The sequence below is a fragment of the Balaenoptera borealis genome (assembly GCF_965194805.1).
Source record: "Balaenoptera borealis genome assembly, chromosome: 16".
Classification (NCBI taxonomy): domain Eukaryota; kingdom Metazoa; phylum Chordata; class Mammalia; order Artiodactyla; family Balaenopteridae; genus Balaenoptera; species Balaenoptera borealis.
This window is the reverse complement of record NC_138872.1, coordinates 69,263,200-69,286,420: the sequence shown is the minus strand read 5'-3', so window position 1 is coordinate 69,286,420 and position 23,221 is coordinate 69,263,200. Positions and strand designations below refer to the sequence as shown.

The following is a 23,221-nucleotide window of genomic DNA, read 5'->3' as shown; positions in this document are numbered from 1 at the left end:
GCAGGGGACACGGGTTCGAGCCCTGGTCCGGGAAGCGGAACAACTAAGCCTGTGCGCCACAACTACTGAGCCCGCGTGCTGCAACTACTGAAGCCCATATGCCTAGAGCCAGTGCTCCGCAACAAGAGAAGCCACCGCAATGAGAAGCCCACGCACCACAACGAAGAGTAGCCCCCACTCACCGCAACTAGAGAAAAGCCCGCGCGCAGCAGCGAAGACCCAACACAGCCAAAAATAAATAAATTTATAAAAAACAATAATAATAACATTAAAATAGTGTATTTAGAGCTGTGTGGGAACTCAGCTGTGTAATAATATAATGTTACCATTATCAGTAACAATAGTTGATGCTTACTGAGCACTTACTGAGTGCTGAGTACCGTAGTAATCCTTATGCCCATTACTTCCTGTAGCCCATAATTAATGACATAAAAGGCAGAAGTTGTTGTTATCCTCCTTTTACAGATGAGGAAACCGAGGCTGGGGGAGGAATGGCGTCATATAATTGGCAGAGCTGGAATTCAGACCCAGAACTCTCTGCCCCAAAGCTGGAGTTCCTGTTGTTTATCCCTTCCCCTCCATTCCCAGCTTCCGTCTGCCCGGAAGTCGTTGGTTTAAGCAAGGCAGTCTTGTTGCAAAAGTTCTAGAGGTTTCTCTCCAGCCGACCAGCCCACCTCCTTGTCAACTTGTCCCTCCCGGTTCTCACTCAGAGGTGCCTAATTCCTCACCTGTAAGGGAAGAGGAACACATCTCCCCTGCCCTCCCACTCCTCCCCCCATCTTCAGATGCAGTCACCCGTTCCCATCAAAGAAGCCGTGTGCTCCGATGAGCTTTGTGTCGTCACTTGAACCAGGCATTTGAGCTTTTCTCTGTAGCTGTGGAGTGAGAGACTTTGTCCCTGGTAGGTGGTGAGGATTTTAAAGTCAGAGTAAGTTCTTGGTCTGGTTGTGTCCTTGGAACCCAGCCCAGGGCGCAGCCTGCCGTGATGCCTGTGTCTGTGGGGCTGGAGGAATGGAACCTGCCCTCAGTGTCAGGTTGGGGCTCTAGAGCCTCTTATTGGGTGGGCGCCTTCGCTGCTCCTAGGCCTTGACTCTCCCCTCTGTTCTGAGACTCCCAGACTCATCCTGTGAGGAAATAAAATGTAAAGGAAGGTATCCGTCCACTGGTGTGTTGCTTCTACACTTGAGAACCGTCATCCCCTCCCGGTGACACATCGACTAGCTTCTAAAGTATAATAATGTTTAACCCCTACCCGAAGCTCTGCAGGCTGGTTCAGTTGTGGGGGAGGTTTTAAGTCCAAAGGCATGTCGTGTGGGCAACTTCGAACGCTCTGTCCTGCTGGTGGGCACAGTTGACTCTGTTTTGCAGGCTCTTCGGGCCTGGGAAAGCTTGCATGTTGAAACTCTACAGCAGAAGACCTCCTGCAATTGCTTCACAACAGAAAGGGCTTCTTCGCCTGGAGCCTTTGAGCAGTACTGAGAGCAGGGAGAGACCCAGGGGTCTGGGTGCCGGGAACATCTGGCTCCCCGAGGCTGTACGTGAATATACACATTCTCTAGACAGAATTTTCAGAACGTCTCCTGTGTGCCACGCGTTGGTCTAGGTGGTTTCTCACCGTTCTGCCTCTGAAGCCTCACGGTCACTTGGCAGAATTAACATTCTTAATCCCCAGTTTGGCACATCAGGAGACTGAGTCTTGGCAAGGCTGACTAACTGCTCAGGGTATGTTAGTTAGTATTGGACTCCAAATTTCTTGCCCAAAAAAATGGGCTTTTTAAGAAATTTTTATTTATTTATCTTTTTAATTTTGGCTGCACCATGCAGCTTATGGGATCTCAGTTCCCTGAGCAAGGCTTGAACCCGGGCCACGGCGGTGAAAGTGCCAAATCTGATCCACTAGACCAGCAGGGGACTCCCGCTGTGCTGTTTTCCAGCTGTGCTTTCTCTGTCAGTAGAGGCGTTGCTGTTAACACAGCAGATGAACACAGGTGTTCCTAAAATGAGTACTAATAAATGGTTATGAATAAATTTTTTTTCTCAGTGTACAAGATCAAGACAAAAAGCTTCAGGATTTATGGAGAACATGTCAGAAGTTGCCGCCACAAAATTTCGTTAACTTTAGGTATGTACGATTGGCACCCTGCAAATCAAGCCACCAAGCTACAGTGAAGAATGGTTTACTCCACAGCAGAGAGGCCACTTAATTCAAGCATGTTTGGCATATCAAAAAAAATGCTCTGGAGGGTAACTCGGGTTTGCCGGGAACGGGATTTGATGTATATTACTGTGATGCATCTGAAGCACATTGATTGTGTCTGGCATTGATAGGTAGGTCGCCTGATCATTTTATCGCTGCAGCTATTGGGGGAAAAAAATTCCTGTGGAAAGGTTGACTGACAATATGTTGGATTTGGAGTCTAAATTGTCCAGTATCTAAAAGGCAAAAATTAAACAATAGCTGTACTTTCTGTAATATCTTTCATATATGGTACATAATTTATTTTAAGCGGAGCACAAATCATCCTACTCAATAAAATTGCAAGAAATGCAGATTATGTATTCGTTTATGGAATGACTATGTTTTTGGGAAATTTTACCATGGAATAAATTTCTAGGATTTAACCTCTATTTTCCCTTTAAAATATTTTCCCTTAAAATATAACTTTGAAGAAGCATAGAGAGAAGGGTAAAAGGTAGCCCCAGGTAATAAAGTCATTTAAAACCAAAGAAAATGTTGTGAGAGGATTTGGTCCAAAATGACATACTTTACTGGTGAAATTTCTGGTATGTCACTTGACCGTTAATTTCAGTCTTAAGTCCTGTCACTAAGCTAAGCTAAACATTCTCTTTTAATATCTTAACTCTCAATTTTGCCTTATGAGTGCATTGATATTTATAATATTCCTTATTTGACTCATTTAACACACCCAGCTTGGAATTGCAGATACTCTTAGCCTATTTAGTGTCTTATGGTAGAAACAGAATTACAGTTCTTTTACTTTGGGATTTAGCCTTTTATGTTTGTTTAATTTACTCATTATAATTTTTACTAATTGTCTGTTGAATAGGGAGGACATTCCCATGGTTCATAGTTCAAAGATTTACAGTGGAAAAAATCTCTCTCCTCTTCCTCTCTCCCAGCCACCCTACTTCCTCTCCTGAGACACAACCTATGTTTTCAGTTTCTTATATATCCTGTCAGCAAGAGTTGATACATATAGAATCAAATATATATATATACACATACATATGTACAAACATTTCTTTCTCTCACAGCTTTCACTTTTTTAAAAAACCAAATGGCAATGTATATTACATACATCATTCTCCTCCTTGCCTTCTTTGCTTAATATACATCCTGTAGGTTTGTCCATATCAGTACCTCTTACTTTTTTATGACTGCATAGTACTCCACTGTGTGGATATGTTGTAATTTATTTAATCAACCCCCTATTGGTAGATAGTTGGGTTGTCCTTAATTTTTTGCTTTTATAGTGCTGTTCTTGTACATAAGAGAGTATATCTATATGATAGATTGGATATCTTCATAACTACTGCCTAAAGCATTTTCAAATACAGTTTCTTTTAAGCAATATACCTATACTTCTATTTTTTTATTATGTTTGTATTAAAATCATTGATCCCATTGTTAATCATAGTATAATCTATTTCGGGGTAGATAGATTAGGGCATAAAGGAGAAACGGATTAGAAACACACAGCATCTAGAGATCGAATCTTTGAGGTTTACGTTTGATCTGTTTTCGCCTTTCAAGCCCTAAACTATCTGTTCCCTGAAACAAAGAACACACGCTTAACCCGAGCCCGATTTGGATTTTGTCATTTAACAGCCTGCATTTAGCACCCGAGCAGTCTGGGGCAGAGCGCCCCCGGACAGGGAGATACTATTCCTCCAAATATTTCAGAGTAGATGCTCTCCCCCTTCTCTTTTTGTTCCATAGGTATTTAATCAAGTTCCTTGCAAAGCTTGCTCAGACCAGTGACATTAATAAAATGACTCCCAGCAACATTGCAATCGTGTTAGGCCCTAACTTGTTGTGGGCCAAAAATGAAGGGTGAGTAATCATTTCCCATATCCTATTATTTTAACTTCTTTCCACCTGCTGGGAACAATAGAAGTGTAACTCACTTCTGAAGTTGGTCTTTGCCTTTAGCTGACTTTCTCGGAGCACCGCTGTGAGCTGGGTCCTGTCCCAGACGCTGGTCACACACAGGTGTAGGAGACCTTGTCCCAGTCCTCAAGGGGCCCCAGTCCTGGGAAGCCAGGCAGGTGGACGGCTATAGTGCAGTGCTAAGCCCCGCATACACGTCTGTGTATCACAGACGTTGTAAAGGAGGAACACAGCTCAGGTTGAGAAGTTCAGGAGGCGATGGCACTTGAGGGGCCGATGGATGAATGGTTTCCCACGCGTGGGACCTGAATGAGCCCCACACGGCGGGTGTGAAAGGCCCTGGAGCACAGGGGCCATGAGGCTGTGGCTGAGGTTTACGGGGCTGGAGCCGGGTTAGGAAGGGCCTCACGTATCTTGCTGAGATGTTAGGAACTTATTTTACGGGTCACGGGGGGAAGGGAGCATCAGAATTTCTCAGCAGAAGAATGACTTGATCAAATTGCATTTAGAAAGATAATTTGTTGGCACTGAGAGCTGTAGATTGACTGGAGGAGAGGGATCGGGGAGGTCAGCTAGAAAGCGTCTGGGAGACCACTCACGTTGTTGTCTGCTCTGTTTGGTGGCATTATGATGATCCATTTAATCCTCACAAGTTACCTTTCGGAGTTGGTGCTTTTGTCCTCACTTTTGCAGATGAGGATGCTGAGGCTTAGAGAGGACGAATCATTTGCTTAAGGTTGCACAGCAGGGAAACGGTGGGGCCCACAGAGTCTGTCCTTAAGCTTCACCACCCTTCCCTGCCCCCCGTCACTGCTGTTCAGCTTTGTAAAATCATGAGCGGTTCAAATTTCCATCAAAAAATGCAGGGACTTTCTGAATCAAAATCTTTCTATCTTTAACTCATTCACTCCCTCATATATGCTCACTCTTGTTTCAGAAAGTATTTGTAAGATTCTTTACAAAGATCCAATGTCATAAAGCAAATGAAAGATAAGTGGATATAAAAGCTAACTACATAGCACGTCACATCTTATAGCAAAAAAATTCCAGGAAGACCAAAGAGGTAAATATAGAGAGTGATGTCATAAATATGGCAGGTTAAAAAATAAATAAATAAACATAAACATGGCAGGTAAATATTTATTAGCTTTTGGGATATAAACAAATTTTATAAACATAAAATCAGTTCTGGAAACAAAAAGATTTAGCTCTATAACAGCTAGAAACTTCTGTAAGTCAGAAAGCTCCTTAAATAAATGGCAATTCACAAACCAGGAGTTCCTCCAAAAATATCCAGATATATAAAAAGGTCTTGAAATCAATAGACAAACAGTACCTCCTCAAAAAGAAAACTGCAAAGAACACGAGTGGACCGTTCCTCCCCAGTTCTAAGGTTCTAAGGTTCTAAGGTACAAGAGGCATCAGAATCCAGATGGGCAGAGGGAAGTGTGAACAGGTGGGGAGGGTAATTTACAGGCAGAGCTGGCATTTTAAGCTGGAATTTAAAAGGAGCTAGAACTTTCACCTGGTTGGAAATTGGGGTGAAAATGTTCTCCCCAGTGGAAAGAGAGGTCAGAGTGATAAAATGAGGGAGGAGATAGGTTTGGGGCAGTCAGTTGTGGGATCCAGCCTATCAGGGATTCAGTGTCTTCATTTATAAGGCCTCAGAATAGTCCCCATGTTGTAAAAATTAAATGCAGGGAGGAGTCTGAGGCTCTGAACATGGTAGGTGCTCAGTAAATGTCAGGCCCTTGCAGCTTGTCTGCTTTCCCGTGTTCTGACTCTGAACTGGACATGAGCCCCTCAACAGCAGGAACAACGATTCTTCTTTATTTTCTTCCTTGTGGGCCCTGGGCATTCGGACACAGTCAACTTCTGAACATGCATCTTGGGACCAGTCCACATACGTGCATGACAGCCTTAATAATATGTGTAAATGCGGGGGCCCAGGTCTTCTGATGATACGAGGCACCCTGAAACACTGCATACGCTTGGCTGCATTCTAGGCAGAATGGCTTTGTGGTGATCTGGAGACTTAGAAGATGACTCCCAGGGGCAGGACTGTGCCAGTGGGTAAATGCAACCCTGTCCCCAAACAACTGAAAACCAGCATTTTGACACACTGTTGGTCACTGACTTACGCCTAGTTGTTATCACAACACAGACTAAGAAGTGACAGCCGAGTCAGGGCAAGTTTTCTTCCTGGGTCATCACTGCCACACCCCTGGGCCAGGGCCTTGTGGATTTAATTTTTGCATTCGTACTTAAATGTTTTATCCTTTAGATATAAAAAATTGAATTGCCCTGACTCAACCTGCAGAAATCAGGGGCTGCCCGGGAAGGTGTTTTAACTTTGTGAACTTCCTTTGCAGAACGCTAGCCGAAATGGCAGCGGCCACATCCGTCCACGTGGTTGCTGTCATTGAACCCATCATTCAGCATGCCAACTGGTTCTTCCCCGAAGGTAACTGCCGCTCCGAGTTCATTGGCTCCAAAAGCACAATAATATACAACAACAGTATAAAAAATCTTTTTAAAGAAGCAGATACTTCAGTAATCCCTTCATGATTATATAATTGGCTTCACTTTTTCACATTTCTTCGTATTTTGACAAAGCAATAACCACATTATTGTGTATTTCACTTTGTTTCACTTAACATAGAGTCATTCATTCAGCCAGTGTATACTGAACACTCACTAGGCGTATATGTTTGCTGGTAAGACATGCTGTCTTCCCTGGAGGAACTTGGTCACTGGAGAAGGAGGCTTTATCCTCAGAGAAATTGTAACACATGGCACATTAGAAGGAAGATGGATGGGGAATGAGTTGACAACTCATGCTGGGCACAAAGTGCCAGGGATTGCTTTATAGAAGAGGTGACCCTGAATATGCAGGGATCCTCAGAGGTTCCGTGGCTCCCCTCGCGGGTACTGGTTGGGCAAGTGCTGGGAGTCTGGACCTCCCACCCCAGCTTTGCCCAGAGCAGCCCTGCTGTCAGCCTCTGGCGTGTAAGCTCCATGAGGCCAGGACGCGCTCACCTTTTCTTTACCACTGACATCCGCCATCAAGAATCACGCCCCACTCATGTAAGGTTGTGCAGTAAATGTGTGATGAGTGAATGAATATTGTCATTCTGTCCAAGATTTCCTTTGAGAAAATGAGTCTTCAAAATCTGCTATGGGCAGTATGGAATTGATGTTGCCTTTTATTTCTATTTAATATCAAGCTGTAAATATCTTATTTTTTTATGATTCAAATAAGTATAACCCATGCTCACATTCCTCTTCTGTATTCCATGATTTTTTTTTTAACAAAAAAAGAAAGCAGGGGAGTTGTGTGACTTGGATTCTGAATCATACCCCCTCCCCTATTTCTGGTTTTCTTATTTTACCCTCCACCCTGGTTTGGTAAACTGTCCTTTAAGAAGGTGAGAGTGCCCGGGGGCTTCCACCTGTGAAATAGGGAGGGCTTGTGGATGGAAGAATGAGGCTCCTATTCCAGTGGGGTGTTCTCAAGCTCCCTCAACCCCTGTGCCCTGTGTCTCATATACACTTGTTTCTTTCTTCTGGCAGAGGTGGAATTTAATGTCTCAGAAGCATTCGTACCTCTCACCACCCCAAATTCCAATCACTCATCCCACACTGGAAATGACTCTGGCGACTCGGGGACCCTGGAGAGGAAGCGGCCTGCCAGCATGGCGGTGATGGAGGGGGACCTGGTGAAGAAGGAGAGGTGTGTGCAGAGCTACTGACTTTCACACCGGCGATAGATGGCTCAGAGAGGAGTCGGTGGACCCACCGTCCCTGGTCCTGCCTCAGTGGACTTGCCACTGGGGAGTGGCCTGCACCCAGGCCTGTTAAGAGTCCAGCTAGTTTCAGGAATTCTGCTTTAGTCCATTCCAAACATTACTCTGACCCCAAAGTAGGTGTGTAGCTTGTCAGTTAACAATCATCCCTGACGCATTCAAGCTTTACTTGGTGGTCTCTGATAAGCCCTACCCAGTAGCATCACACACATGTTACAGATTCACCTAAATGTACTTGATTGGGGAAAAAGAGAGAAAAAGAAAAAAAAAGTTAAATATTGTGGACGTCTGTCCAGGAGTGAATGTGAGAACAACCTACCTCTCGCAGTGACGTGTGCGAGTTGGTGTTTGAAGACATATATTCTTAGTATAACCTGGCCCCTCATTGGAAGCCAACCATAGAAACCTCAGTTTTTGCCAATTCTGGAATCAAAAAAAAAGTCTGTGTTGGACTTAGTGAGAGACAGTACTAGTCTCTATTACTAGGCTCCTTGGGTGATTTGTGGGATTTTCAAAGGTTATTAAGGCTATTTGTGATTTTTGCCTTCAGATGCCAATCTATCTGACATGTGTGCTGAAGTGCCACTGGGTTCACCAATAATGCTGAGTTAGAAGTCATGTGCTTTTCTCGCATACATGCAATAATGTTACTGAAAATAGTTTTACATGAAAACTAAACAACAAGCTCTTATTCTAATTGCCCAGTCTTATAGTGTGGTTTGTTTTTTATTTTGCCTTTTTTTTTTTTTTTTTTTAAACCCATAGCAAAGGAAAAAGCTTTACTTTTCTATTCTGTCACTTCTCTGAACCCACATTCCCACATTCGGAAGTGCTTCCTGATGACAAACTCTGTCCTCCACAGAATTAGCCTTTATGCATTTTAAGTTACAAAATGGAATGTTATGGGTCTAGTTAGCACACAATAAACAGTTCTTAGACATCTTCCTGGATGGATTCCCCCCGCCAACTGACCCAGTAGCCACAAGTTCAGGGAGCCATGTGTCTTTTTATTTTTCAAACTGGAGAAACGTGTTAAAGTTCATACACCAGTGGGCTTCAGTGAAAAGTGAATATCCCTTCTAACCTGTCCTCCAACCACCATCCCCTTTCCCAAAGCAACTATTTTTCCAATCCTACACATCCTCTCAGATACATTCTTTGCATACGCATAGACCAGTGTTCGTACATCTCAGCTTAAGAGGCGGTGCGATGTGACAGCCTTACGTTGCCACTGGTGGCACTTCTGCACTCAGCTTCCACCCTGATGCCCAAACACACAGGTTCGAGATAATCGCCTTGTACATCGTACTGTGGAAATAAAAACACAAACATGATGTCACTTACTCAAGATGAAGCCTGCCCGTTTGCTTTCAGCTGCTCATACCCACTTTGAGAAAGGCCAGGTCCACGTTTAAAGCGCACTTGAGTTGCTTGCCTGGGTAACAGGAGTGACCATTAATCTGGTCCTTGCCGCTTCGTTGCATGCTGGGCAACTTGGGTGGCTGTCCCTGCGTGTGGGGTTTTACACGCGAGGACCGATGGGCTTCTGTGTCAGTAGTCGGCTTGCGTGGTGTGTTGTTGACTGTTTCTTCTCTCTGTGTAGCTTTGGTGTGAAGCTTATGGACTTCCAGGCTCACCGGCGGGGTGGCACCCTAAATAGAAAGCACATATGCCCTGCTTTCCACCCGCCACTCCCGCCCACAGATGGCAGCACCTTGGCTCCAGCGGGCCCAGAGCCCCCTCCCCAGAGCTCTAGGGCCGAAAGCAGCACAGGGGGTGGGACTGTCCCCTCCTCTGCGGGCATACTGGAGCAGGGGCCCAGCCCGGGCGACAGCAGGTAAGGAGGCCAGCATCTGCTGGCAGTGGGTGCCAGACGCCCCAGCCTTCTTGCAGGTGCTGGCCTGTGGGCATGGCCTCCATGCCCCAAGGATCACTAGGCACGGAGTGAACCAGCTTTGCCTTCACTCCTCCGGTTGGCAAAGGATGGAAAAAAAGACTGCAAATTGCTTGCTTCCTTTCCTGTTTTCAAGAGAAAGCAACATTTGTTTGCATTCTTTACCATACTGCTTTGGGGCTGGAAGCCAGAAGCCGATAGGTGTCTAGCAGTCTTATAAGCCTCTCTTACCTGTTTGGTGTGTACTCGTTTTTCGTGTACCATTTGCTTGTTGTCATTCAGTATGCTAACTAGTAAACATTTGAATGCAACAAGTTAGTGAAGTTATTATATTCCTGGCATTCACTCACTCATCCGTTCATTCATCCGTCTGTCCATCCATCCAATCAGATTTACTGAATAACTGAGTACTGAATAATATGTGCTGTCTCTGCTATACTGAGCATCCCCCCAACCCCCTGGCCTTCAGTCTTGTAGGGCAGGTGATACACGAGTACAAGATAGAAAATGTGATGATAGGTTTTCTTAAAAAGCTCTTTTGTTGCTTCACCTTTTGATTAACCACCTGGAGTGGACTAAGAATATATAGCAACTTTAAGGAAAGATACCTTTGAAGTTGAGACCTTTATTTAATTTGCACAAATTCAGTTCTCCACTCTGACCCAGGCAGATGACCACCAGAGGCCACTTCAGGTGGTATCTCGGGTCGTTCAGAACAGGCAGCTGCTGTAAAAGATGAGCCCCTCTAGTACGTGCTAACATTTTTATTGCATTTGGTCTACCTTGGCCACCTATAAGGCACTAAATGATTATATATAAAGTAAAATAAATGATAAAACAAGGATGGCTTGTTAATCGTGTACTTTTTTTCTGCCCAGAGGTGACTGTGCCTTGGGAGAACTCCCTCACCTCTTCTTCTTTGGGTGGAGGGAGAGTGCCTCGTGCCGTGTGAAGCTAGCTGCTTAGGAGATGGGAATCTCGTTAAATCCTCGTAGCTGAACTCTGAGGACTTTGTGCATTCCTGAATACCTTTCTACCAGCATAATTTGAGGAAATTCACTTTTTTGGTTAAAAATATCTAAGGCTTCAAACTCCCTAGTGCTTCACATGCACGTCGTAAGCTCCACGTTGGTCTTTCCGTAACTGCTACCGCACGTGTATTCGTTTAGGCTTAAATCTTTTTCTTGGAGAAAAAAAGTCTTAGCAAACTCTTACACATTTTCATTTACCTGTAGCGTTCAATTTGTTTAATCAAGGCTAAATATATTATTTAAGACAATAATTAGTCTTCACTGCAGAAGGACAAATAGAATGTCAGTTATCAATTTGCTCTTTGTTTCTTTTGCTCTGTAGATATTTTTGTGTACATCTCACTAATGCCATTTACTCTTTGGTGACCTTGACAAACTGTAGCTATAAAGTTCAGTATAAAAAGTTCTGAGCCAGGAATTAGGAAGCCTGAGTTCTGATCCCTACCCCAGTATTAACCAACTCTGGACCCTGAGCAATCACTTAGCCTCTCAGAGTTTCTCTTTCCTGAAGTCCAAATTATTGATAATAGTTGAGCACTTTGTAATTTAGAGTAGTGTTAGTATTTTGCTATTGCATTTACTTAGTTTTGTGCAATGTATATGACAAAAATCGCATTATTTTGAAGTCCAAAAACCCTTTCATGTTTTTAAATATTGCCCAATTTAAGTACAAGCACACTAGAACTTGAAATGGCCTATGTCATGATATTTAAGTGGCAAAGTAGTTGGAAGATAGTCTGATGCCATGAATCTCATAAAATCTGTGGTCCTGTGTGGCACCAAATATTAGCTTCCCAAACCCAGAGTGAGCTATTTAAAATTTCAGATCACCTCCTTGGCCGCTGCAGTGAAAACTCTAGCTGGAATCTGATATTTTACAGCATGTTCAGCTTTTCTAGCTGGGAGTGCCTGACGTCTAACTTGGCTTCTGCTCCCCTTAGCCCTCCAAAGCCCAAGGATCCTGCGGCTGCACCTGCACCCGGGAGAAACAGCAGTCAGGCGGCCCCCGGCCAAAGCCAGGCCCAGGCCACTGCCGGCTCCCATCAGCTCGCCGTGGGCCCTACGCACAATTCCGCCGGCCCGAGCCCTCACACGGTGCGCCGAGGTAAGTCACCACCTTTACTCCGCGCGCCCTTGGGGAGGGATGTGCAAACCTTCCTGGGTCGGTGCAGGGGTCAGGTTGAGAAACTTGTTCCGATGGTTCCACGTCTGTTATAAAACGGCAAGCAGAAAAACCAGTCGTTAAGGAAAAGAATCATTAAAGGGAGATGGAAAAATGGGGAGCAGGAAAGCAGACGTTTAAGAATATGTTCAAGCTACAAAGCTTAACGAACAGTCATTTCTGCAGAAATGCCCCCCGTTTTCCAGGAATCTGGTGCTCCAAGCCCTCGCTCTGCTTTGGAACTGCCACGGCCTGGCCTCTGTCCCAGCCAGGCTTCGTGAGTCTGGGAACACTCGCACCCTCTGGATTGGGATCAGGGCCTTCTAGTTCCCTATTCACATGTAATCTGAACTGCTACTACCTGTGCCCTCGTGGTCCCCCACCCAGCAGCCGGGGAAATGGCTTTTTTTTCTTCTTTCTTTCTTTTTTTTTTAATTGAATGAAGGATTCTTTAAATTCTATAGTGCTTTACAATTTTCAAAAGTTTCACACAAATGATTACATATAATCCCATAATAACCCCTCCTTTTTTTCCCTACTCCTATCTTGCTCCTTCCCTCTACCCTCTCCCCACTGGTAACCACTAGTACATTCCCTATATCTGTGAGTCTGCTTCTTTTCTGTTTTATCCACTAGTTTGTTGTATTTTTTAGATTCCACACATAAATGATATCACATAGGATTTGTCTTTCTGGCTGACTTATTTCACTCAGCATAATGCCCTCCAGCAGGGGGTGGCTTTAAAACACAAAGCAGAGCGTGTCATCCTGGCTGAAGCTCTCCAGTGCCTTCCATGCAGACCTCCCTCCACGTACCCTATGTGGCCTGGCCACGTGGTCTGGCCGGGCCGCCTCTGAGCCCAGCTCTTCCCCTGCCCCCTCACTCACGTCAGCCTCGCTGGTCTGCGCTCTGCTCCTCAGTGCACTAACCTTATTCCCTCTTTAGAGCTTCCACACATGTTCTCTTACAGAACATTCTGTCCCACATCTTCACATGGTTCCTTCTTTTTTATTTTATCGGGGTAAGAACACAACATGAGATCTACCCTCTTAAATATTTGTGTACAGTAGCCAGTACTGTACTCTTAAGTGTACAATACAGTATTGTACTCTAGGCACAATGATGTAAAGCTACCTGACATAATTGAAACCTTATGCCTATTGAATACCAGCTCTCCATCACTCCCCATCTCTACTCTATACCCCCAGCCCCTGGCAACTCCCATTCCACTCTCTGATTCTAAGAGTTTGACTATTTTAGATACTTCATGTAAGTGGAATCGTGCAGTATTTGTCCTTCTGTGACTGGCTTATTTCACTTAGTATAATGTCTTCAAGGTTTGTCCATGTTGTTATATATGACAGAATTTCCTTCCTTTTTAAGGCTAAATAATATTACATTTTATATAGATACCACATTTTTTTAATCCAGTCATCTGTCAGTGGGCATATAGGTTGTTTCCATGTCTTGGCTATTGTGGATAATGATGCTTCAGTGACCATGGATGTGCAAATATTCTCTTCAGGATCCTGATTTCAGTTCTTTTGGATAAATACCCAGAAATGGGATTCTTGAATCAATATGGTAGTTCTATTTTAAATTTTTTTTAGGAGCCTCCATACTGTTTTCCATAATGGCTGTACCAATTTACATTCCCACAAATAGTGTATGGGAGTTCCAGTTTCTCCGTATTCTCACCAGCACTTGCTGTCTTTTTTTTTATATTAGCCATTCTAACAGATGTGAGGTAATATGTCGTTTTTGGGTTTGATTTGCATTTTCCTGATTGTTAGTGATGTTGAGCACCTTTTTATATGCCTGATGGCCATTTTTATGTCACCTTTAGAGAAATGTCTATTCAAGTCTTTAGTCCATTTTATTTTATTTATTTATTTACTTTTGGCTGTGTTGGGTCTTCGTTGCTGCGTGTGGGCTTTCTCTAGTTATGGTGAGCAGGGGCCACTCTTTGTTGTGGTGTGAGGCCTTCTCACTGCAGTGGCTTCTCTTGTTGTGGAGCACGAGCTCTAGCCACGCAGGCTTCAGTAGTTGTGGCACGTGTGCTCAGTAGTTGTGGCTCACGGGCTCTAGGGCGCAGGCTCAGTAGTTGTGGCACACGCACTTAGCTGTTACGCGGCATGTGGGATCTTCCTGGACCAGGGCTCAAATCCGTGTCCCCTGCATTGGCAGGTGGATTCTTAACCAGTGCACCACCAGGGAAGTCCCTTTAGGCCACTTTAAAATCAGGTTGTTCGTGAGACTTCCCTGGTGGTCCAGTGGCTAAAGACTCTGTGCTCCCAATGCAGGGGGCCTGGGTTCAATCCCTGGTCAGGGAACTAGATCCCACATGCCACAACTAAGACTTTGCATGTCGCAACTAAAGATCCTGCATGCCACAACGAAGATCTCGCACACAGCAATGAAGATCCCTGTGTGCCGCAACTAAGATCCAGTGCAGCCAAATAAATAAATAAATTTTTTAAAATTTCTTTTTATTTTTAAATCAGGTTATTCATTTCTTTGCTATTGAGCTATAGGAGTTCTTTATATATTTTGGAAATTAACACCTTATCAGATACATGGTTTGAAAATATTTTCTCCCATTCTGTAGGTTGCCTTTTCATTCTGTTGTTTCCTCTGTTGATTGTACCAAAGCTTATTAGTTTGATGTAATCCCACACATCTATTTTTGTTTTGTTGCCTGTGCTTTTGGGGTCATATCCATGAAATCACTGCCAACACAAATGTTATGAAGCTTTCCCCCTGTGTTTTCTTCAAGGAGTTTTACAGTTTCAGGTCCTATGTTTAATCCATTTTGAGTTGACTTTTGTGTATTGTGTAAGATAAGGGTCCAATTTCATTCTTTTGCATGTGGATATCCAGTTTTCCCAGCATCATTTGTTGAAGAAACTATCCTTTCCCCATTGTGTATTCTTGGTACCCTGCCGAAGATCAATTGACTGAATAGGCATGGATTTATTTCTGTTCTCTCTATTCTGCTCCACACATGTTTCCTCCATCATTCAGGTCTCAGCTCAAAGAGTACTTCCCTGGTGAACCCTCCTTGACCACCCAGTCTGAACTGATGACCACCTGCCAACCCCACCACTCACATAAATTATTCTCTGTCACATCACTCTATTTCTCTCAGAGCCTTTTCCTCCATCTGAAATTTTTTTTTTTTTTTAATTTTATAGCTACTTTATTTATTTATTTATTTATTTTTGGCTGTGCTGGGTCTTCGATTCGTGCGAGGGCTTTCTCTAGTTGCGGCAAGTGGGGGCCACTCTTCATCACGGTGCGGGGACCGCTCTTCATCGCGGTGCGCGGGCCTTTCACTATCGCGGCCCCTCCCGTTGCGGGGCACAGGCTCCAGACGCGCAGGCTCAGTAGTTGTGGCTCACGGGCCCAGCTGCTCCGTGGCATGTGGGATCTTCCCAGGCCAGGGCTCGAACCCGTGTCCCCTGCATTAGCAGGCAGATTCTCAACCACTGCGCCACCAGGGAAGCCCCATCTGAAATTTTTAAATTTGTTTTTTAGCGTATCGCCAGTCTCTCCTAGTAGCTCTTAAAGAGCTGGGATTTTACCTGTCTCATGCACTCCAGTATTCCTAGCCCTTGTCCTGTGCCTGTCACAGAGAGGGCACTCAAATATGTGTGGTCTGAGAGCTCCAAGTGCCTCTTAGATCTAGAACAACTTGGGATGATTTAGCTGTCCCCCACCATCTGGGACATTTGGCAATGTCCGGAGACGTCTTTGGTTGTCACAAGCAGGGAGGGGTGTGGTATTGGCATCTAGTGGGTGGAGGCCCGGGATGCTGGTAAACCTCCTGCCATGTGCAGGACAGCCCCCAGCAACAAAGAACTGTCTAGCCCAATATGTCAGTACTGCTGAGGTTGAGAAACTCTGGTCTAGAAAGGGACATGATTTACTGAAAATGCTTCTAAAGCCAATTAAATTCCATGTGAACCATGGTGCCCTGTCTTAACTCCCAACTGCGTTTATCGGAGGATGGATAATCTTCAATATAAAATGACATATATATTTTAAAATTTTTTGAATTTTATATAATTTTAGACTTAAAGGAAAGTTGCAAAGATAGTATAGAAAATGCCCATATAGTCTTCACTGAGCTTCTCTTTTTTTTTTTTTTTAAGTTTTTTTTTTTTCTTTTAATTAATTAATTTATTTATTTTTGGCTATGTTGGGTCTTCGTTTCTATGAGGGCTTTCTCTAGTTGCGGCAAGCGGGGGCCACTCTTCATCGCGGTGTGCGGGCCTCTCACTATCGCCGCCTCTCTTGTTGCGGAGCACAGGCTCCAGACGCGCAGGCTCAGTAGTTGTGGCTCACGGGCCTAATTGCTCCGCGGCATGTGGGATCCTCCCAGACCAGGGCTCGAACCCGTGTCCACTGCATTGGCAGGCAGATTCTCAACCACTGCGCCACCAGGGAAGCCCCACTGAGCGTCTCTTAATTTTACTATCTCACAGAACAACTACTGAAATCAGGAAATTAACACTGATACAACATTATTAGCTAAACTTCAGGCTTTGACCAGATTTCCGAGTTTTTCCAGTAAAGTTTTCTTTCTGTCCCAGTATCAATCCAGAATCCCATGTTGCATTTTCTTTGAAGATGTACAATACAATGTGATGACTTAATATATGTATACATTGTGAAATAATTACCATAGTCAAGTTAGGGGGTTAATATCCAACATATATAAGAAACTCATACAATTCAATAGCAAAGAAAACAGATAACCCAATTGAAAAATGGGCAAAGGATATATTTCTGAGTCCATATCACTTTAATATCTCCTCTTTAACCAGGACTGGGGAAGTAGAATAAATAACAGTTTTGCTATTGAAAAATCTTAAGAAGCCTTTCCTCTGAGCCACCACCACCTTCATCTGTATCCCAACTGGTGCTCAAGGGAAATTAGGTCTTTTCTACCTGGATTCCAGGTAGAGCCCTGCTTTCAGATTGAGGTTCCTTCGTAGCCCCATTCGGAGTCTTTCCTGCTTCCTTTTTCCTGCAATTATAGATCTCAGGAAGAGTTTGATCCTTTGTGTGCCATCCCCCACCCTGGCTCAGCCTCCCAGCACCTTCATGGTGGGCTTAGACAAGGCCTGCCTTTCTCCCAGCCTGGCCGCCACGTTGGACGTGGCCAGTGTGGGACTTGAGCCTTATCACGCTACTCTCATGCTTCCTCTTCTAATTCCCTCTGCTCCCTTAAATGTCAGGAATGATCTTTTATTCAATATGAATTTATAATTAATATTGCTTAGAACAGAGAGCTAGAAATTTTTCTTTTCAAGTTGCTTATGATAACCAGAGTGCGGCTAATATTCCAGATTCCTTTGTCAGCTGGTTGGTTGTTTCTGTGGGAAAAGGTCTTCCCAGTTCTGGGATCAGAAGTTCTAGGCCAATAGAGTAGACTTTATACTCTTTTCATTCCTGAATCCTGGCCCCTATGAGCAGGAAGCCAGGCAGTGCAGGAAGGAGGAAGAGGGAAAAAAGAGTCCAAGGAGTCCACAGGGCATGGTGTGAGCCTCTGTTCTGCTCCGTACTGGCTGTGTGACCTTTTACAAACACTTGACCTCTCTGAGCCTTGGTTTTCTTCACCGTGAAATGGATATAACAATGCCTGTTTTGCGGTGTACTTGTGAGACTTAAATGAGACAATCTATGTAAAGGGCCCAACTTGGTGCTGGTCATGTGTTAGGTGAGTGATACATGTTCATTTCTTCCCTTCGTTTCCCTCTCCCTTCCTTAGGCGATTAGTAAGATCTCAGCAGAACTTGAAATATGCTAAAGTCTCTCCTTTCCACCCAACCCTCTCAGCCCAAAACCAGTCTCCAGACTTGCTTTTTCTACCTACCTTACCATCCTCGGTACCAAATTCCCACCCGCCAGTGATGCTGATCTCAGCTGGTGTAGGGAGGAGGCTGATGTGATTCAGCTCTCCTTAGAGCTGAATCTAAGGCGATCGTCCAGATTTGTACTTTTATCTAGAATATATCTATTAGCACAGATGATTCTGGAATTCATAGAATTTCTGTTATAAAAAAAAAATCAAGTCCTCTAGGAGAAGATGGCTTAGAGCAAGGGGTCCATGGTTATGTACAGGCAGACCAGCCGTGCTTAGGGGTTCCCCCGCCCAACGCTTAGCTGCTCTTGCTTCTCTGTGTCTCTTCTCATGAGAGAAGGTCGCTGACCAGTGGGCTGTCGAGTGGGCTCTGAGCAGAGACTCCATGTAGGCAGGGCGGCCTCCATTAACTGAGTTTTCTAATTATTCAACTTTTAAAATGACAGGTCTGTAAAGACCTGTATGTGTATAATGTACTTTTAAAAAAGAACCTTTTTATTTTGGAATAATTTTAGATTTACGGGAAAGTTGCAAAGATAGTCTGGAGTTCTCGTATACCCCTGACCCACTTTCCTCTGTTAACATCTTACATCACCACAGTACATTTATCACGGCTAAGAAACCAACGTTGGTACATTAGTACTAAACAAACTCATTTTGTTCAAATGTCACCGGTCTTTCCTCTAACAGCCATCTTCCGACCCCTGCTGGCCCCCAGCCAGAAGAGCACAGGGCATTTAGTCATCACGTCTCCTTACTCTCCTCTGGCCTGTGACAATTTCTCAGTCTTCCCTTGTTTTCTCATGGCCTTGACAGTTCTGGGGAGTACTGGCATTTTAAAGACAGTCTCTCAATTTGCGTTTGTCAGATGCTTTTTTCATGGTTAGACTAAGACTGTGGGTTTGGGGGAGGAGGACCACGGTGGTGAGGTGCCACCAGCTGGCATGGTATTGGGAGTGGGCGTGGGCACTGATCTCAGCTGGCTTACACGGTGAGATCAAACTCGGTGCCCGGTCCAGGGGCCGTTGGCCATCACCGTGCTGCTCTTCCTGAGACGTGTTTTTCCTTTGTGCAGCTGTTAAAAAACCTGCTCCAGCACCCCCGAAACCTGGAAACCCTCCTCCTGGCCATCCTGGGGGCCAGAGTTCTCCAGGAACATCTCAACATCCACCCAGCCTGTCACCAAAGCCGTCCACCCGAAGCCCTTCTCCCCCGACTCAGCCGCCCGGCCAGGCCCCTGGCCAGCCCTGCGCCACCTCGCAGCTCTCCGCACCCCGGAGATACTCCAGCAACCTGTCTCCGATCCAAGCCCCCAACCACCCGCCGCCGCAGCCCCCCACGCAGGCCACACCGCCGCCAGCGCTCGCCAAGCCAGGCAGCCAGGGCCCGCCGGCCCCCGGGGCCCCGCCCGGTGAGCCCGGACTCGAGCAGTCCCCCCACACCCCTCCCCAGACGCCGACGCCCCCCAGCACTCCGCCCCTAGGAAAACAGAACCCCAGCCAGGTGGTGAGTAACCCCGAGACTGCGCAGCCACACGCTGGAACCTTGCCGAGACCGAGACCAGTACCAAAGCCGAGGAACCGGCCCAGCGTGCCCCCACCCCCTCATCCTCCTGGCGCCCACCCCGCCGGGGATGGCAGCCTCAGCATCGCAGCTCCCACCGCCTCCAAAATAGTCACGGGTAAGTGGCAAGTGGGTTCAGACATTTCCCCCGTCCACTCTACCTCGCTTTTTACTGCTCCCCTTCATTTAGGCCTCCGTTTATATCAGGGGTTGGCAAACTACCACGCAGGCCAGATCTGGCCCTCAGCTTGTTTTTATAAATAAAGTTTTATTGAAACACAACCACGCCCATTTGTTGACATATTCTTTCTGGCTATTGTGCTAAAACAGCAAAGTTGTGTAATCCTTTCAGAGGTCATATACTTCCAGAGCCTTCAAGGTTACTACTTCGCCCTTGAAGCTTGCCAACCCCTGATGTATAGGTTCACTATGTGTTTAAGAGCCATCTACATTTACATTTTTCTAGGTATAATAACCTAATAATCCAGGTGGAAGATATTGTACAACTTGAGCATGACATCCATCTCTTAGTGAATTCCTCATTAAAATGCTTATTTTCCTTTTAAGAGTAAAAATATTCATAGAAAGTGAAGCATTTCAGGTATAATCTTAAAAAACGTGATTTGTGCCAAATTGGATGCTCTGGGAAGGGAGATTTGGGACACGATCATATGAGAGTGCCAGCCTCTAGTGGCAAAGGGCAGAAGAATCAAGATTTCCTCATAGTTCCGTGGAAATCTGTTTTGGGTATTGGTGGTTGTACAGATTTTACCTACCTAATGGGGTATTTTTTTTATAGACAGTCTAGAACATGACCATTTTCTTTAATTATGATTCTTTTAAAAATTTCCATCCCAAGTGCTCTAATTTACTATTTGATTTAAGGATGAGATGGATAGATTTTTTTTAATGTGTTTTCTTAAAATGGTAATTAGGAGCTTTGAATCATTTCTTAGAACAGCCTAGTTTTAAATTTTCCTAAGTGGAGCCATTTTTAGAGAAGTAGCTGAAATATACCTCTGGGCCCTCCAAGCGTACTGAATGACATCTCTGCTGAAAATGAGCAAAGGATACACCCCACACTGGTACCCTAGATGATGAGGGTTAACCGACTATTTTGATAGTTTCTTTTGATAACTTTTTTTTTTTTTCAGGAATATAATGCGTGATTTGTGTGTGTTATAAATTGTTAACTTTTTTCTGATGACACTTCAGCTTTTATGTTTAAAAAGACAAAGCCACATTGGTTTGTTTGTTTGTTTCCCAATAGATGCCCTTCCTAGTGCCCTCACAGGTGGGGAAGGTTTCCAGGACTAAGGTCTGTAACCACCCCAAGCAGCTTCCTGCAGCTCCAAATGCTCCTGCTTAGCGGTGTTTTGCATACGTGCTTTTGACTTTGTGCTCAGGAGCAGCCATCTGACCCCCTGCCATCCGTTCTCTAGACATCACTTTTGTTTTTATCAGAAGCACTTTGAGCTGCAATGCTTCGAATTCAAGAGGTAGATGTCAGTAGATTGCGAGCCCGATTTCAAGCCGCTCAGATAAGATACTAAGAAATGTCTCCTTTCTTTTTGGTAAGCCTTTCACAAGCATCCTGCTCTTTTCAGCGTGATTTCCCTGTCATTGATTGGCTCATCAGCATCCAACCAAAGAGGTCTCGGGTGCAGTTAGCACGGAAAATTGCGTCCCTTGTGTCTTGAGCTTTAATTTTTAATTTTATCTCGTAAGTGCAAGTTAACTGCATGGAGCTTCTTAATTTGGTGTTTGAATTTCTCAGGACCCCCGCGCCCCCCCCCCAAAAAAAAAAATCTTCCTCCAAAGATCCCACACTAAATTTCTTTGCATTCTGGCATGCTTATATTTTGCTTTCTTAAACCGTATGAGCTTTTTGAAAGGTACTGTGAGGCTCATCTGAATTTTGCCTTTAGGTCCACACTTAGACGGAATAAGGCTCTCGTTACTGCTCTAATCAGCTGATCTGAGCCTTAAGCCTTCAGTGGACTACTTAGCCAGTGTTTTCACATCTTTGGTCTGAGGAAGACTTTCTGTAGATACCAGAAGGGAAAAACAAGAATGCGATCTTTACAACACAGAGGAGGGCACAGAGGCGTGATTCCGCCTTCCTGACTCCTAGGTGATGAACCCAAAAGTCTGTGGTTGCCCAGTTGGGTGTGAAAATCACAGAGTGAAATGACTAAACCCTAATTAAGGCTGAGCCTTTTAACACTTCAGTACTTGTGACACATCAGAATTTTATTCCCAGATCTTCCCTTGTATTTAGATGAAAGACTACAGACCAGAATTATGTCTGTTCTTTAATACCATTTTTACCTGGGGTGTATTTATTAAAGAAGCTTATTTTATTGATCTGCTATAATACTGCAGTGCTCTGTACTTTGACAATTGTCAGATAAGTGAAATTTGATATTATAAATACTTTTCCTTAGGATATTATCTAAATATTTTAAAACCAATCTGCACTTCGAATTCTCCTAACTCAAGAAATTACAGGTCACCACCATTATCTTTGTATTACAGCATTAATTTTTTATTTCTTAAAATCCCCTGGATTGCCATTAGGTGTACACAAAAGGCCAGCATTTAGAATTTATACATATGCTCGTGTTGTTCATGCTGCTATTAACCGATCTTGGATAGAGCCATTGGGTATTTCAAGAAGAAAAAAATGTAACTTCCCTAGACAGGTAGTCCTTTACTATGACATCATGTTTTCACTTGGAAAACTCTAGACAGACAAATTCCTGAAACCAGGTTATTCATTTAGAGCATTTCATCTTAAAAACTGAGTTAAGGCCTGGGGATTAAGATAAACTCTTGGGGGCGATTACTGCTGCTAAACAGGTTTGACACCCAATTTGTGGCAGCTCAGCACCAGCACTAGAGAAGGGAGGGATTCTGCTGTCATTTTGAACCTCTTCCTAATTTGTTACTCTAGAAAGCAGTAGCAAAAAGAAAAAAAGAAAGAAAAAAAAGAAGGCAGTAGGATTTTAGCTTTGCAAGGAAAAGAGTTTACATCTTGCTGTTTTTAAAGTAATAGATTTTAGCCAAGAGTGTTCTAATTTAACATTTTATTAAATAATTTAGATGTATGACCTGCCATATTCAGTAGGAACTGAAATTGGAATATTTAATGGTAAGGAAAAGGCACCTGATTGGCCAAAGCATTTTTGCTACTTGATGATCATATTTGTGCACTAATGCCTGATATTAACCGGTCACTCTAACCCTGCCTGCTTGCACCCCTACTAATAGTGCATGTGCTAAAGGAGGCTGGCTTTGTTCATGCTTGCTGCCAAGTACTCTGAATACTAAGCGTGTTCACGGACATGCAACACGTCATCACCAGGCTGGCCTTGTTACCTCTTTAACTTCCAGTCTTTTCTGTACTGGGCAGGCTTGAGGGGTAGTGGAAAGAGCGCACACTAGAATCAGATAAGCCTGAATTAAAATTTCAGCTCACTCTTTGTAACAATGGCACGGCACAACCTGGTTGAGCTGTAAAACGGTGACATTTGTGAGAATAACTTTCAAAGGGATTACAGTAGATAAAATAAGAAAAGCATCGTACGGTTCTTAATATACAGGGGGGTCTAAGTAAATGGTAGCTATTTATTATCATTTTTATGGAGAAAAAAAAAGATAATACAGAGTTAGGTATTAGATTCGTATGTCACCATTTTAAAAACTCATGCCGGGACACAGACGCAGGAGGTCTGGAGCCCACGCATCCGTATTTTGATCCT

The 23,221-nt window shown here is 44.2% G+C and overlaps 2 protein-coding genes across 7 annotated transcripts in view; both read left to right on the top strand.

Moving 5' to 3' along the window:
* The window catches only part of ZKSCAN2 (zinc finger with KRAB and SCAN domains 2), a 502,693-nt gene that overhangs the window by 182,929 nt on the left and 296,543 nt on the right, over positions 1–23,221 (top strand). The window lies entirely within an intron of this gene.
* The window catches only part of ARHGAP17 (Rho GTPase activating protein 17), a 92,732-nt gene that overhangs the window by 65,019 nt on the left and 4,492 nt on the right, over positions 1–23,221 (top strand). For 2 of the 6 annotated variants that reach the window (XM_082362429.1, XM_082362434.1), the window contains 7 exons: positions 2,042–2,122; positions 3,962–4,075; positions 6,505–6,596; positions 7,706–7,865; positions 9,542–9,775; positions 11,805–11,968; positions 18,970–19,575. In XM_082362429.1, the coding sequence (XP_082218555.1) occupies positions 2,042–2,122; positions 3,962–4,075; positions 6,505–6,596; positions 7,706–7,865; positions 9,542–9,775; positions 11,805–11,968; positions 18,970–19,575 (1,451 nt within the window). Of the gene's footprint in view, positions 1–2,041; positions 2,123–3,961; positions 4,076–6,504; positions 6,597–7,705; positions 7,866–9,541; positions 9,776–11,804; positions 11,969–18,969; positions 19,576–20,727; positions 20,776–22,562; positions 22,612–23,221 lie in introns of all 6 variants that reach the window. The other 4 variants (XM_082362430.1, XM_082362431.1, XM_082362433.1 and 1 more) reach the window with 4 other exon arrangements.